The following is a 17,286-nucleotide window of genomic DNA, read 5'->3' as shown; positions in this document are numbered from 1 at the left end:
CGGTTTTGAACACGTTGATCCACAGGGATCTGTAAGACCTTTAATAAATTGTCAGGTATATGGTTCTGGAGTGCAGAACAGATCTGAACTAGAGATATAAATTTGGGGGGGTCACATAGATCATAAAGAAATCATGGACATAATTGCCTAGGGGAAGAGCTTTAAAAAGTGATGTGAGAAGATCTTCTAGGACTGCACCTTGAGGAACTTTGACATTTAAGGGCAAACCGAAGAGAGATGAGACAGCGAAGAAGCAGCCAAATAAGTAAGAAGAAAACCGAGAGTTTGTAAAGTTTCTGAAGCCAAAGGAAGGGAGCAGTCAGCAATTTTGAATGCCACTCTGAGGTCAATGAGGGTGAAGGCGCTTTGGATTGAGAGTCTCGGTGGTCATTGGTGACCTTCCGGAAAGCTCTGTGGTGCAGTGGTGTGGGGAAGTGCACCAGGCCAGTGGAAAATGATGGAATGGAGTTAGAAAGGGTCCAACTCTTTCAGGCTTGGTAGAGAAGAGTCCAGAGTGTAGGGCATTAACAAGCTGGGAAAGGACATGTAGGACACTTTGACAGAGAAAGCTAAAGCCTATTTGAGTGATGTCACGTGAATTCAGTAAAGTAAGAGAGTAAGAACTTATGCTCTAAGTTCATTCACACTTTAATAACGTAGCCCACACGCTTTGTGCCTAGATTTGAGCAAATGAGTGTTTTACTAAGCATGGAGGAACAGAAAATCCTGAACTATATCCTAGGCCTGTCACTTCGAGTTTGTTCATCGCTTTCAGCTTCAGTGTCCTTATCTTCATTTTTTAGGATTATTGCAGTGTTGAGAACTAATATATGAAAAGGCATCATCATCACGCTTGGCACTTAGCTCCCACTAAAAGGCAGTTATTAATATTTCACTGCACACAGCTGTGCAGTTTGTAGCAGTCAGATCCTTCTTTATGTTTTTACTGTTGGAAAGGATGTTGTGTCCATGAACTGTAGCTTCAAATACCCACCTAGGTTTCCTGTGGCTAAGTCTAATGCACAAATGATGCTGCATCCTTCCATCATCAACGCAATTCATTCTTTCAACACAGGTTTACCATCTCAATCCCATTACTCAGCTGAGTTTGTAATCACCTAAGGTTGTCATCATTGCCATTATCATTCATAAAAAGGAGCTCTCCAGGATCAGTATGCCATTCACACATGGCCTTGGGCTTAGACTGCTCGACTTAATCTATTTCTACATCTTATGTTACTCTGCTCTTCCACAAACCAGATTTCCCCCACCCTCCTTTTTTTTTTTTTCTCCCCCCACTGGACTTGACTCATGGCATTTTCTTCCTTGTGTTGACCTTGATTCCTATCAGAATGCCTCTAATGGCCTTTGGCAATCTTGGGATCTGCCATTTACAATTGAATCCAATCCTTGGAACCCTCCTAACTGAAGAAATACTCCCACCTGCTTATCCAAGCCCTGTCAGGTAACAGTGGGTCAAGTATGAAAATAAAGTCAGAATTCTAATTTATAAAATGAATAATTATCTCTGATAGAGCTTTCTGGAATGTACTACTTGTTTCATAATTCCAGGTGTTATCTTGATGGCTCCATAGAGGATTATACCATCAGATGGAATTCAGGAGATTTGTGTATTAACTTGCCATTACCAGGCTCCCTTTCTTGAATGTCCTGTCCATCTCAGTGTGCTATTTATTCTTCTGGTCCACTACACTCAGATATATAGTGTTTTCTTTATTCCTTTAACCCTTGCCCCACCCTCTCCTTCTATTATAATCCATTTGGTCATCCATCACACTTACTCCAACCTTTTCATGCCTTTTTAAAGATTTTATTTATTATTTGAGAAAAAGAGAGTGAGTTAGAACAAGCCAGGGCAGTGAGTCGGGGGAGCAGGGAGGAGAGGCAGAGGGAGAAGCAGACTCCTGGCTGAGCAGGGAGCCTGATGTGGGACTTGATCCAAGAACCCTGGGACCCTGACCTGAGCTGAAGGCAGAAACTTAATGGACTGAGCCACCCAGGTGGCCCCTTCTTCATGCTTTTTGAATGTATCTCTTTCTTTCCCGTTCCCCTGACATTTTAACCTGTATCCCTGGCTCTCTAGTTTCTTTGTCATAGCATCAAGTAATTATCCTTCTAGAATGGCACTATGACCTGGCCCCACCCAGCAAAAATTTTCTGTGACTCCGCATTACTTGTAAAATAGCTTCTGCAGCCAATTAAGCCGACTGTGCTCTTTGTCTGTGGGGGCCCAGTGTGCCATGGCTGTAAATAGTAGCCTCCTCGGTAGTGTATGCAGCCTGTTGATTGTATGGGTTGCCCTAAGGGACCTTGGAGACAGCCCTTTTGGTGGATGCTGGGGTCTGACCTCATGGCTATCTCCAATTTAGGCTGCAGACAGGTATGCGGGGTGCCTTTGGAAAGCCCCAGGGCACAGTAGCCAGGGTCCACATTGGCCAAGTCATCATGTCCATCCGTACCAAGCTGCAGAACAAGGAGCATGTGATTGAGGCCCTACGCAGGGCCAAGTTCAAGTTCCCTGGCTGCCAGAAGATCCACATCTCCAAGAAGTGGGGCTTTACTAAGTTTAATGCGGATGAATTTGAAGACATGGTGGCTGAAAAGCGGCTTATCCCAGATGGCTGTGGGGTCAAATACATCCCTAACCGTGGTCCATTGGACAAATGGAGGGCTCTGCACTCATGAGAACCTTAGCACTACCCCTTCCCGTCATATTCATGCCCACCAATAAATCCAACTTCCTGTCAAAAAAAAATAAATAAATAAAAATACTTGTAAAATAGCATCGGGACACCCCCCCCCCAACCTGAAGCTTTCACCTTTTCCATTTCTCCCTACTTCCTTTTGGAAGATCTTATTCCAATGTGTTCTAATCACTTTTCCTCAGTGCTACCCTGGAGATGTTCTCGCTTTCTCTCCTTTCCCACCTGTAACAATTTCCCTCTGCTCCTCCTCAAGAATCTCAAGCTGAACATCCACCAGAGAATTAGCACTTTAGCTGTTAATGATCTTCACTCCTGTGAGCTGAGGGCACTCAGTAGCTTAATCCTGAATTGGACATTAGTCTTATAATGCCTTGTGTTTGACTATCTTTGGTGTCTTAGAACTTTATGTGATAAGCCTCTTAAAGGTGACATTATTTATGGCTATATGGCCAGGGATAACGTATCCACTGGAAGGGCAATGAGACTTCTTCATTCTGTCTTGTTCAGCATTCAACAGCAGTATCTCACCAAGGAAGGATATTGGCCCAATTGAATTCAGATGGGAAGTGACAGAAAAACAAGAGAAGTATTCAGAGTTAGTAAATTGGGCAGTTATCTCCAAATACTTACAGAAAGATACTTAGGTTAATCCATTTGGTCCAGAGAGTAAAAACATCACGGGAATGATGTAAAAATATAGGTAATCAATTCAGCACAAGCAAGGTCAAGTCAGAGGGATGGATATTGGTTGTAGGGCCCTCCTAAAGCCCTAGAGTACCCCCTTGATATACTAGGCATCAAGCCTTTGGTTTCTGGATCACGGGAAGGTTAAGGAAGTTTTGGGGAAGGTGCTGAGATATTGGGGTCATAGTGGGGAGTGGAGGAGGTAGGTTGGGCAGTGGTTATCTATCCCTGGTACAGAATGCTGTAGCAACTTGCACAGCTTTACTGGAGCCTTTCAGCTGAAGATCAGGCCTGGACATTAAACAGACTGGCTTTCTGCAAATTGGCATAGTAGGCATCCACCACTAGCAGAATTGGCCACTCTTTGAGTATTGGCTTTCTGGTAATTTGCCAGCTTTCAGAAGTAATACCAATATGAGAAGGTTACAGGGAGATAGAGTTTCAGTAAAATATAATCTAAATATGACTATGAGCTATCTCTTAATAGCTGGGATAGCAGGAATCCTGTCTCTGGAGGTGTGTCAAATTCTGATAGGCCATTATTTTATGAAAGAAAATAAGGTTGGCATAGAAGTGCTCCGTGGTTCCTTTCAATCTTGAAAGTCTGTGATTTTACTATACTCTAAGTTCTTCATTTTATGCATGAGGGGACTCCGAAAGGAAACAGGAATGAGATCTGCTTTGTTACTGCTGTTTTACTTCCATATCATGGATTTGTTTTTCTGTGTGTATTTGTTGTTGTCCCCAAGTATGGTTTGCTGCTTCTACCCTTTACCATGCGTGGAAGCATACTGTGCACACAGCCGGAGTTGGATAAACATGTGATGTGTGCATGGATAATTGCTCACCCCTCTCCATATCTCACACTCACGATCCGGGAGAGAAAACTTTAATTCATCTTCTGCTCCTTTCTCCTGCTTCAGACTATTGGAATTTACCACTGCTTCTTCCTTCCCTGACCAAATGCTAATGGAGGTGCTAATGAGGCCCTCTGGCCATCAGAAAGAAAGAGAAAGAAAATCAAATAGTCTAATTAATCCACAAATTATAGTTGCTGAAAAAAAGTGGTCACATTTCCTATAGAAAGCCAGATGAGGACTAATGGGCACTAAAGCATTGGTCTTGGCTCCTTTGGGTGTGTAGTTTGGAGGTTACCTGTTGTTTTTTCAGGGATTATGAGGCACCACTTGGCTTCCATTTGGGTGGAGCTCACCAGAACTCTATTCCAAGTCTGAGCTGTCTGTTTGCTTATTAAATGGGAAAAGGAGGGCAGAGAGTAACCTCTTTGTATAAGGTGAGCCTAATATTAATAGCAAACATTTATGGAGTACTCATGATGTGCCAGGAACTATACTAAGCATTTTACATGGATGATAACACTGAATTGTGTACAATTATTTCCCCACTTTATATACAGGGAAACTGAGGCTTGGATAGGCTACATAACTTACGCAAGGTCAGATGGTAAGTGACTACATATGTGGTCTAAGACCTTTTAACTTGTACTAAATCTGCCAGTTGCATTCTATAACTCATGTTTTAACTCTTTCTGCCTATACTGTGTGGTGTAGGGGGGCTGCCTCTTCAATCAGTGAACTCTGGGAATGCAGCACAGGGAGAATGGAGCCAATACTACACAAAATGGGATTTTAATGGATTGGTTTGAGGATGATGGGGTCGGGGGAGGGTTGTGAGGAGGTGATATGCCAGAATCATCTGGTGGGCCAGAGCAGAAAGGGAGGTAGGGTGCCTGGTGACCTCCATTCTCCTGGTTTAGACCAGAGCCTCTCACAGGCTTCTCAGCAGGACACAGAAGATTTTCACTGTAGCAGGGAGTGTGGGCCTTTATCCAGTGAGAATCAAGACAGCCGTGTTTAATAGCTACTAATACAGTGAGTGGAAAGCAAATTTATAAGTGTGAAATTGCAAGGTGTGCTAGGTTGGAAACCAAAGGAACGAGGCAAGAAGTGAAGAGTAATTAGGCATAAAGAGACAAATCTCATTGCTCATGGATTAACAAATTTATGTTTGGCTTTTCCAGAAAGCCTGGTGTGCATTATGTGTGTGGATATGTGCATGTTGTGTAGGACATTGCGCAAGTCATTACAAGCCTACAAAAGTTTATGAGAGGCATTCCCTGGTGGGTCAGCCCCACTCAGACCTTGAACTAGTAAGAACCACTCTGAAAACATCTCTGCTGCTCTGAATCTAGGCTGGAATCAGTCACACCTTGTGACCAAGCAAACAAACTCTAAGGGGCCTATGAATCACCAGGGGGTCTAGTTAAAATTCAGATTCTAACATGGCACATCCAGAGTGGGACCTGAGACTCTGCATTTCTAACAGATTCCCAGGTGTTGCCAATACTGCTAGTCTGTGAACCCACCCTAAACCCTTTACAAAGTGCTCTCTTTTGACCCTAGTATATTATGTATGAATCACCACATTTGACAAATGAGAGTAATGCGGCTGAGAGTATTGGATAATTTGCTCAGTCCAGGTCTGATGTCTCCAAAATGCATACTTCTCTTATGCTGCTAAGTAGTAGTAGACTATAGTCTACACACACATTCAGGCTATAGCATCCCTTAGACTCAACACGGTGGCCTTACAACCCTGGCACTGGGGCATAGGAGAGGCCTAGACATCCTTGTCTGCAGGGAGCTGGTTTCTAAGGTGCATTCTGGGCCTAGAGTGGTAAACCTACCCTACCTCTCTTGTCTATAACCTCTGCCAATTCCTGACCTAGGGCAGAGCCCACCTTTTCTTTCAGTCAGAAGCTGGACTTCTGCTGGACTACTCATTCAATACATACTGTCTGTGGCCCTTGGACTGGACTTTATATGTGTTAGACACCACTTAGAATGTTCTAGATACCAAATCTTCCACTGAGATTAATGGGTTGCCCTTCCCAGTCCCATCCTCCAGGGGCTATCCCTTTCCCCTCATCTTGTCACGTCTCCCTAGCTCATAATGCTCTTTGTTCCCTTTCCTGCCCTGATAGTGACTTCTTAATGTGTCTGATGGCAAGGTGGTAGAGTTCTAGAATTAATCTCTGATTTCTTGGAGCTGACTCCCTAGCTGGAGTGACAGATAGTGCAGATAGTCACTTGTTCTCTCTGCCTTTGCCCTTCCCTACCTCCTTTCCCTTCTTTAAATACTCAAAGCCTGAAGGATCTACTGCAACACTGTCTTTTCCATAAAGCATTTCCTCATCACCTCAACTTCCGTTGACTTCTCCTTCCTCTCTACCCCTCCCTAGCCAAAGACATCTTTTTTGTGTGTGCCTCATAGCACTAAGCACTTTGAGCCTCCTACTGAAATCAGCCTTGCCCATGACTTCCCTTGTATTTTGCCTCCTTGGAAGGAACTCCTGTGTTTGGTCCATGGGTATATCTCCAGCAAGGTGCTCTGCATACTGTATGTGTTTAATAAATGGCTACTAACTGAAAGACGTTATTTTGAGTCTGACTAATGAACAGCATAATAAAGGAATGAAAACCTAGGAGCTAGAACAACTGAATAAAAGGAGGCTGGAAAGGGAACCCCCCGGGGTGGGGGTGGGGGGCGGTTGTTCATAGAGGAACTGAGGTTGATGTGTCTCTTGAAGAGTGAGTGGGATTTCCATAGTGGGGTTAATAATAATTAAAATGGTAACTGAAAGTTACACAGTGCTTATTATGTGCCATATACTGGCTGAAGCATCTGCACATTTCATCCTCAGTAGTCCTATAAAGGGAGTTGGTCCCGTATGGTTTTCATTTTACAAATGAAGAAACACACAGAGTCATCAAGAGGCCAGTTCACTTTATCCAGAACATACAGGTAGTAAATAATAAAGTCAGGATTTTAATCCATCACTTGAACTCCATAGCACATATTTTAAAACCTAATGTGGGGATGCCTGGGTGGCTCAGTGGGTTGAAGCCTGTGCCTTCAGCTCGGGTCATGATCTCAGGGTCCTGGGATTGAGTCCCGCATCAGGCTCTCTGCTCAGTGGGGAGCCTGCTTCCCCCTCTCTCTCTGCCTGCCTCTCTGCCTACTTGTGATCTCTGTCTGTCAAATAAATAAATAAAATCTTAAAAAAAAACAAAAACCAAACCTAATGTGATTGGTAGAGATGCGGATGCTGCAGACAGAGGTGATGGTGTAGCAGAAGCAAAAGCTGGATGAGAGGGGGAGGCATCACCTAATCTCACATGACAGGGGCAGAACAGGTCCACAGTGGGGCCACTGTAGTGTCAGACAAGGCTGGGAAGGTGGTCTGGGGACAGACTGGGGTCATGTTTTCCCCTCCATGAGCATGAAGAGTATGAGCCACCGGGAAGAAATACCAAGTCTAACTTACACTGAGAAGCGTTATTTATGTGCTGTCTCTGGCCTGGCCCCTGGGGCTGCTGTTGCGCGGGGAGTAAGGATCTCAGCCAGTGCCCCTGGACAGCTCTGCGGGCCATGGAGCTCTCTGCAAAGTCACACTTTGGAGAATAAAGCCGCTGGTGATGCCCAGAGTGGCCCAAATAAAAGTCAAATACCACATTCAGTCCTCCAGGGGTGTTTTTGCTATTAAATTAAGTCTGGAAAATAAATAATTGTCTTTGGATTTGATTTGAAAGATTTTTGGTAGTTGAACACTCAAGTCGGGGGGAAAAAAAAAACAAAAACTATTTCTTGAAAGATTCTTTGACTAGCTCCCCCTGCCAGAGGACAGCAGATCACAATGAAGGCTTGCTGTCTGCAAAGAGCTGCTTTTTCCCTGCTCCTTGACACAATTATCCCAGAAAAATAGAGGGGGGAGGGGAAGCTCCATCATATGTTCCAATTTTTATTGCCACATTCCTTGGATGGCTCCATATGTTTACCTTTAGCTGACTTTAGACTTGGTGTTCTCTGTGGCTGCTGGCGTCAGCCACAGAATTCTTTCATGTCTATTACTTTATTAAGGAATGTAAAACCCACATACAGACCGACCAGGGGACACAACAGTACGAGACACAAATAACCCTGAATGCGCTCGCAAAGAAAGAGCCTAAGGAGGCTTCACACCTAATTCTCCCAGATAGGCTGTAAGGCTTTCAAGAACCAAAAGGGGGCACTCTTAACACTCGCTCCCAAGCCCAGTCAATAATACCATTCTGATGAATAAATAGTGCAGAAACAGTACAGGGCTTTAAGATCGGTCTTGATGGCAGCAGAAAGGAGTGAAAGAAACCACTCTCATCACCAGGAATTTATTTATTTATTTTTAATCTTTGACTTTCATTGACTAGAAATGGAATCTCTAAATCTTAGGGAGGTTGTAAAGATTAAATAGGATAAACCAACAACAACAACAAAAAACTGCTTTGCATGAAGCCTTGGTACATCTATTATAAATGCTCAGAAAGACCAGCTACTATTTAAGCAATATGCTCAGAGATATGCTCCTTCTTTCTACCTATGTCTAGACTGGTTCATAGCACTAGGGTGTAATTGCGAAATGAGTCAGGCAGCATTAGACAGGGAGTGAGGGGTGACCGTTATTTACACAGTCCTACTGTGTGCTGGGCACTGTACATGCACTGTCTTGTTATCACAACTTTATAGATGAGGATCCTGAGGCTCAAGAGCCTAATTATACTACCCTGGTGTCTGGCAGAGGTAGGATTTGAACCCATGTCTATCTAATTGATCCTAAGCCTGAGCCTTTTCCACCAAACAAGGGAATGTAACTTAAGACCAGCTTATCACAATATGTTATTTTCTCATGTAGTCTCAAACTCCCACAAACACTTTGAGAGCCTGAAGCCCAGCACTGAGAAATTCCAGTCACTTATAGATACATTTCCAATCTTACTCAGGAACGTAAACTAAAATTCTTAAAAATTTCAGCAAAACGTGTTTGTGGAGAGATGCAGAGGGCATTACTAAGGAGCTCGGTAATGAAGATCATTCCTTTGCCACCAACCTTGTGCTGTTGCTAAACCTGTTGGTACCTGCAGGATCCACATTTATTCTCCTTTTAGTGGATCTCTCCAGGCTCCTACACCAACCCCCACACCCCCAGATTCACAGAGACAAGTCTGGAGCTTGTTTGAATGTCAGTGTTCTTCCATTTTCCCTTCCAGGATCTTTAGTCAATGTACAGATTTTGGAGTTTATAGTTTGGGTTCTAGCCACCCAGTATACTGGGAGGTGAAAAGAGCACTCTTGCTCAAAAAGGCAATGGTCACACATTGAGCCATGAGGATGGTGTGAGCTAGAAAGACTGTGTGGAGGCAGATGTGGTTTTACCTCCCTTACAAAGGCTAGTTGCCACCCACCTGTTCCTTCCTGATAGGTGCTCAGTGATACAGAGTAGAAATGCTTTGACTTAACATGGAAAAGAAAGATTCTTTGCCGAGATGTAAATCACGTCTGCCTTGTGATTTTCCTGCAGAACTCAGAGAGGGTGAATGGCTTGTAACTCAAGTGTGTTTTGATTATCAAAAGGATACCTGCTTAGCCAAATCAGAAAAACCCTCAGCCCCACATAGGATTAGGTATTCTCTTACTGTGTATAGGGAGTTCTCTCCTTTTGCTGGAAGGACAGATTTGTTGGTGACTGTCCCTCAGCCCACCAGGTCCTTCAGAGAATCTTCAGAATCAGCATCTCTTTTCATCTCTCTGCATCACTGGGAAACTTTTTGTAATGCTGGATACTCTGTCCAATGAGGACTAGCTATGGGTACCTAACGTTTACACTGAGCCAGTATTTCCCAAGGTGGTAGTAAAGGCTCTGAGAAGTCCTGTAGTAAAGAAACCTATGTCACTTTGCTTAATCCAGAGATTCTCATATATATCTGACCACAGGATTTCTTTAGCATAACATCTATTACTATCCCATGGAACCAATTTAGGTATAAACACATAAACTCTTGAAACTGCTTAGACAGGATAACCTCAACTTATTGATGGGTTTGAGTAGACTATTTAAAGCAGAACTATTGGTCACATACTTGGGATAAAATCTGAAGCTGCTTTAGCGGTCTGTCTGGATTATTTTTAGATCTGTGTAAGTAAGTGTGCATGTGTTTATATATACTACATATAAATATGCATTTTAACTGTGAGGTTAGAAGATTGGGGGGGAGAATATTACCTTTTATAAGAAAGCAATCAGGTCCTACAGGACAAGGGGAAAGTCTGCTAATTGAAAGCATTATTGCCATCTCCTATGCCAGCAGCCTCTGTTCACAGCTTCCTGTAATGGTGGGAACACCTGGGCTCCTGTTGTCACCGAACACCCTGATGATTGAAGATGACACCTCTTCTCAGCACCCTCCCAGAGCCCAGCCAATCTGGCACTCAAAACACTTCTCCAGTCACTGATACCCATTAGCTGTGCTCATGTTCATCCTTTTGGATGATGGATTAGTTAGAAAGTTAGTGGGGGTTTTTTCAGTGTTGTGATTTAATTTTCATTTGCAGAGCATGTTTAAAACCTTCTAAAGAAAATTCTCAGAAAACAGCTCTGTAAAAAATAGTACAATTATATATATTTTTTAATTGTTGCAAAGTCATGAGAGTTGTTTTTAAATTATTTTAAATGAAATATAACGTTTTCTGAAATAGAACTTAAGCCACTTTTTTTCTTTTTAATTGTCACATATAGAGTAATTTTAAAGTAAATAAGAGCACAAGGTTCATATTATTTTAAATGTATATTGTATTTGTCTTCTCAACGCTGTGGTTTTTAGGTCTGTGAATAGCATCATAGTATGGAGCCAGTCTATTAAGCAGCCTGTTTGGGTAAGGAAACCCTTTAGACCAGCACAATGTTGTATTACTCACTGTGTCCTTCCAATATGGTTAGAATCCCACAACCTAAATGATCATTTGTTGAACAAATTCATGCTTTTATTAGTCAAAATACAGAGAAAACAGAGCCTCCCTGTTTCAAGATATTTGCTAATGCATGGTTAATTATCACATATAGCTTACTATAATTCATTTTACAGGGGAGACCTCCTGCAGGTAACATACTAGCAGTTTATGAACCGAAATAACCCCACTATAGATTAGAGCTGTTCCAGGGCCGGTCAGACAGTTGGTGCTTCTAGACCTTCTCACTTCACATTGCTAATTCGAACAAGGCTTTATTTTTATATTTGTCAGCAGCAAGACTGTAGGATGGTTGTTAAACTTCTCCCAGGCCTAATTAGAGCGGCAATGCTCGCATTCATAATGAAGCTCGTGTCTTGCTCCGGAGTTAGCGAGCAGGACTGTTACAGTAGCTTCCTGGCAGGCCATAGCTGGCAGTTTTAAGGTAGCTAGTGGCTGCAATATTAAGTGACTGTTGAAATTCATTGACTCCACCACGGCTAATGTGTCTAGATGACAACAAGTTTACACGGTTCTTTTATAGTTACAGCAAATGGGTCCATTTAAATATTTATTAGGTGATTATGGTGATGTGAAATGAAAAAAAAAAAACGCAAAGTGCAATCTCACAAGTATGGCTGTTTTTTAACTGTTTCTTTGGGGGCAAAATCATGGTATCACTCAAAATTGCCGCATCTTTCCCTTATAAATATTTATACTAGATGAGCAGCGATGAATGCTAATTTATTTGCATTTTTTTCTTTATTGACTTCTCCCTGGGCAGAGGGTAGCTGAGAAAAGGTGTGCAGGCTTACTGGGTCAGAGGATATTTCAGTCAGCCAACCAAGTGGCATTTTGATTAGCGGGGGGGAAAGTTCATTTCACCCGAAACTGAAGAGCTCTTTCTGCTCTTGGAGATGCAGCCCGAGAGAGTGTTCAGGCAGCTGGGGTTCTGCCCTCTCCGAAAGTTGATGTGCGTTTTGGCAAGCAGTGCCGCCTCCAAAAGACTACTTTTCTCTATGGCGACTTGTCAAACCTTGGACTGACGGGGGGAGGCTGGCTGATCTGGGTGTTTGTCAGACTTTTAACTCCATTTTTTTTTTTTTTTCTTACCCCGTGAGCCACTTAAAGGACTACATTTTTGCAGAAGCAGGAAGGCATCTATCTGAAATTGAAAGTAGCATCTGAGACAGGAGGGGGCAATTTAAAATGAACCCATCTCTATTCTTTTTTTTTTAAGATTTTATTTATTTATTTGATAGAGATTACAAATAGAGAAGCAGGCAGAGAGAGAGGAGGAAGCAGTTTCCCCACTGAGCAGAGAGCCTGATGCCGGATTTGATCCCAGGACTCTGAGACCATGACCTGAGCCGAAGGCAGAGGCTTTAACCCACTTAGCCATCCAGGCACCCCACCCATCTCTATTCTATAAAGAGTAATTTCTACACGATACCAGAGAACTCAAGGAGCCAGAGGGAACTGTAAAAAAATTCCGACAGGTTAAGGGCAGAAAGAAGTTTTCACTTTGCATTTGACTATTTTGACCATGCACATAGCTTTGAGCATAAGATACTGATTCCCAAGTCACCATCCATAATGCTATTTGTTAGTTTGTTCCCTCTGTCTTGAAATAAGTGGCATCTGTATAGCCGTGACATGTAGAATTTGCAGGAGGTTTCCAGAAGTATCTTTTGAAATAGGACGTTACTACATTTAGGATACCCTGGAGGTTTGAGGACTATCCAAATAAAAATTTGCATGGAACATGTAGGCCATTGAATCAGAAGAATATCGGAAGTTATTATAGTTGCTTCAGTTAGTAAAAAACAAAAACAAAACAAAAAAGAGCCCTTGACCTCTGACTCTACCTGTGTATCTCTCTTGTTCTCTTTTTTTTTACTTTATGATTTTTTATTATGTTATGTTAATCACTGTACGAGTACATCCTTAGTTTTTGATGTAGTGTTCCAAAATTTATTGTTTACATATAACACCCAGTGCTCCATGCAATACATGCCCTCCTTAATACCCACCACCAGGTTCGTCCATCCCCCACCCCCCTCCCTCCAAAACCCTCTGTTTGTTTCTCTCAGAGTCTGCAGTTTCTCTTGGTTCATCTCCCCCTCAGATTGCCCCCCTTCACTTTTCCTTTCCTTCTCCTAATGTCCTCCATACTATTCCTTATGTTCAACAAGTAAGAGAAACCATATGATAATTGACTTTCTCTGCTTGACTTATTTCACTCAGGATAGTCTCCTCCAGTCCCATCCATGTTGATGCAAAAGTTGGATATTCATCCTTTCTGATGACTGTGTAATATTTCATTGTATATATGGACCACATCTTCTTTATCTGTTCGACTGTTGAAGGGCATCTTAGCTTTTTCCGCACTTTGGCTATTGTGGACGTTGCTGCTATGGACATTGGGGTACATATGGCCCTTCTTTTCCCTACATCTGTATCTTTGGGATAAATGCCCAGTAGTGCAATTGCAGGGTCATATTGTAGGCTCTATTTTTAATTTTTTTGAGGAATCTCCACACTTTGGGATTTCCAAAGTGGCTGCACCAACTTGCATTCCCACCAACAGTATAAGAGGGGTTTCCCTTTCTCCACATCCTCTCCAACATTTCTTGTTTATTGCCTTGTTTATTTTTGTCATTCTAACTGGTGTAAGGTGGTATCTTAATGTGGTTTTGATTTGAATTTTCCTGATGCTAATGATGAACATTTTTTCATGTGTCTGTTAACTATTTGTATGTCTTCATTGGAGAAGTGTCTGTTCATATCTTCTGCCCATTTTTTGATTTACCTGATTTTTTGGGTGTTGAGTTTGAGAAGTTCTTTATAGATCTTGGATATCAGCCCTTTGTCTGTAGTGTTATTTGGAAGTGTCTTCTCCCACTCCCTGGATTATCTCTTTGTTGTGCTGTTTTCTTTGCTGTGCAGAAGATTTTTATCTTGATGAAGTCCCAAAAGTTCATTTTCACTTTCATTTCCCTTGGTTTTGGAGACGTGTCATGAAAGAAGTTTCTGTGGCTGGTGTCAAAGAGGTTACTGCCTATGTTCTCTAGGATTTTTATGGATTACTGTCTTACATTGAGGTCTTTCATCCATTTTGAGTTTATCTTTGTGTATAGTGTAAGAGAATGGTCAAGTTTCATTCTTCTGTATATAGCTGTCCAGTTTTCCCAGCACCATTTTCTGAAGAGACTGTTTTTTTTCTTTTGGATATTTTTTCCTGATTTGTTGCAGATTAGTTGACCATAGGGCTGAGGGTCCATATCTGGGCTCTCTACTCTGTTCCACTGCTCTATATGTCTGTTTTTGTGCCAGTACCATACTGTCTTGGTGATCACAGCTTTGCAGTAAAGCTTGAAATCAGGCAACGTGATGCCCCAGTTTTGTTTTTTATTTTTCAACATTTCCTTGGTGATTCGGGGTCTTTTCTCATTTCTACCAATTTTAGGATTGTTTGTTCCAGCACTTTTTGAAAAATGCCAATGGTATTTTGATTGGGATGGCATTGAAAGTTTAGATTGCCCTGGGTAGCATAGATGTTTTAACAATGTTCATTCTTTTGATCCATGAACATGGAATGTTTTTCCATCTTTTTGTGTCATCTTCAATTTCTTTCATGAGTATTCTGTAGTTACTCAAGTATAGATCCCTTACCTCTTTGGTTAGGTTTATTCCAAGGTATCTTGTGTTTTTTGGTGCTATTGTAAATGGAATTGATTCTCTAATTTCTTTGTCTACAGTTTCTTTGTTAGTGTATAAGAAAGCAACTAATTTCTCTGCATTGGTTTTGTATCCTGCCACATTACTGAATTGCTGTATGCATTCTAGTAATTTGGGGGTGGAGTCTTTTGGGTTTTCCACATAAAGTATCATGTCATCTGTGAAGAGAGAGTGTTTGACTTATTCTTTGCCAATTTGAATACCTTTTATTTCATTTTGTTTTTCTGATTACTGTTGCTAGGATTTCCAGTACTATGTTGAACAATAGTGGTGAGAGTGGTCCTCATTGTCATGTTCTTGATCTCAGTGAGAAGGCTCTCAGCTTTTCCCTGTTGAAAATGACATTTGCTGTGTGTTTTTCATAGATGGATTTTATGAATTTGAGGAATATTCCCTCTATCCGTATACTACAAAGAGTCTTAACTGAAAAGGATGCTGTATTTTGTCAAATGCTTTTTCTGCATCAATTGAGAGGACCATGTGGTTCTTTTCTCTTACTGATTTTTCTGTCACATTGATTGATTTACAAACATTGAACCACCCTTGCATCCCAGGGATAAATCCCACCTGGTCATGGTGGATAATCTTTTTAATGTACTGTTGGATCCTATTAGCTAGGATCTTGTGGAGAATCTTGGCATCCATATTCTTCAGGGATATTGGTCTGAAATGCTTCTTTTTGATGGGGTCTTTGCCTGGTTTGGGGATCAGGGTAATGTTGACTTCATAGGAAAAGTCTGGAAGTTTTCCTTCTGTTTCTGTTTTTTTGGAAACAACTTCAGGAGAATAGGTATTATTTCTTCTTTTAATGTTTGGTAGAATTCTCCAGGGAATCCGTCAGGTCCTGGAGAATTTTTTGGGAGGTTTTTGATCACTGCTTCAATCTTGTTACTAGATATTGGCCTATTCAGGTTGTCAATTTCTTCCTGAGTCAGTTTTGGAAGTTTATAGGTTTCCAGGAATGCATCCATTTCTCCTAGGTTGCTTAAACTTACTGGCGTATAACTGTTGATAATAATTTCTGGTGATTGTTTCTATTCCCTTGGTGTTAGTTGTGATCTTTCCCCTTTCATTCATAATTTAATTATTTAGGTCCTTTCTGTTTTCTTTTGGATTAGTCTGGCCAGTGGTTTATTGATATTATTAATTGTTTCAGAGAACCAGCTTCTAGTTTCATTGATGTGTTCTATTGTATTTCTGGTTTCTAACTCATTGATTTCTGTTCTACTCTTAATTATTTCCCTTCTCATGCATGGGGTAGGCTTATGTTGTTGTTGATCCTCCAGTTCTTTAAGGTGTAAGGAGAGTTTGTGTATTCGGGATTTTTCTGTTTTTTTGATTGAGGCTTGAATGAATGTGTATTTCCCCCTTAGGACTGCCTTTGCCCTATCCCATAGGTTTTGGACTGATGTGTCTTCATTCTCATTGGTTTCTCTGAGTTGTTCAAGTTCTTCTTTGATTTCCTAGTTGATCTAAACATTCTTGAGCAGGATGGTCTTTGGCTTCTAAGTGTTTGAATTTCTTCCAAACTTTTTCTTATGATTGAGTTCCAATTTCAAAGCATTGTGATCTGAGAATATGCAGGAAATAATCTCAGTCTTTTGGTATCAGTTGAAACCTGATTTGTGGCCTGGTATGTGGTCTATTCTGGAGAATGTTCCATGTGTGCTCGAGAAGAATGAGTATTTTGTTGTTTTAGGTTGGAATGTTCTGTATGTATCTTTGAGGTCCATCTGGTCCAGTGTGTCATTCAAAGCTCTTGTTCCTTCATTGATTTTCTGCTTAGATGATCTGTCTGTTGCTGAGAGTGGCATGTTATATCCCCTGCAATAACATATTCTTGTCAATATGTCTGTTTTGATTAACAGTTGGCTTATGCAGCTGGCTGCTCCCATGTTGGGGGCATATTTACAATTGTTAGATCTCCTTCATAGATAGAAACTTTAAGAATGATGTAGTGTCTCTATCTCTGACTTCAGTCTTTAGCTTAAAATCTAATTTGTCTGAGATGAGAATCGCTATCCTAGCTTTCTTTTGAGGCCCGTTGGCATGAAGATGGTTTTCCATCCCTTCACTTTCAGTCTGGATGTATCTCTGGGTTCAAAATGAGTCTCTTGTAGACAGCATATGGATGGATCCTATCTTTTTAATCCAATATGCAACCCTGTGCCATTTTACAGGAGCATTTATGCTGTTCACGTTGAGAGTGATTATTAAAAGATATGTTTTTATTGTCATCATGTTGCCTATAAGGTCTTTCTTTCTATAGATTGTCTCTTTAAATTTCTGTTCTATA

At 41.5% G+C, this 17,286-nt stretch overlaps 1 protein-coding gene and 1 non-coding gene across 2 annotated transcripts; both read left to right on the top strand.

Annotated features, from left to right (window-relative positions):
- Positions 1–2,209: 2,209 nt before the first annotated feature.
- LOC122908108 lies at positions 2,210–2,343 on the top strand. The gene has a single exon (XR_006384890.1). It is a non-coding gene; the product is annotated as a small nucleolar RNA SNORA70 (small nucleolar RNA).
- Positions 2,344–2,373: 30 nt separating this feature from the next.
- LOC122906553 (60S ribosomal protein L10-like) lies at positions 2,374–2,764 on the top strand. Its single transcript, XM_044248627.1, has one exon. It carries the CDS (start codon positions 2,404–2,406, stop codon positions 2,704–2,706), a length of 303 nt encoding a protein of 100 aa, XP_044104562.1. The 5' UTR covers positions 2,374–2,403; the 3' UTR covers positions 2,707–2,764.
- Positions 2,765–17,286: the final 14,522 nt, after the last annotated feature.

Source organism: Neovison vison, chromosome 5 (assembly GCF_020171115.1).
Source record: "Neovison vison isolate M4711 chromosome 5, ASM_NN_V1, whole genome shotgun sequence".
Lineage (NCBI taxonomy): Eukaryota > Metazoa > Chordata > Mammalia > Carnivora > Mustelidae > Neogale > Neogale vison.
Note: the sequence above shows the minus strand (reverse complement) of the source record. Positions and strands in the feature narration are given on the sequence as shown.

Bases quoted from the DNA above. Each gene is read 5' to 3' on its own strand.
- LOC122906553 (XM_044248627.1), top strand. From the start codon at position 2,404: ATGCGGGGTGCCTTTGGAAAGCCCCAGGGCACAGTAGCCAGGGTCCAC.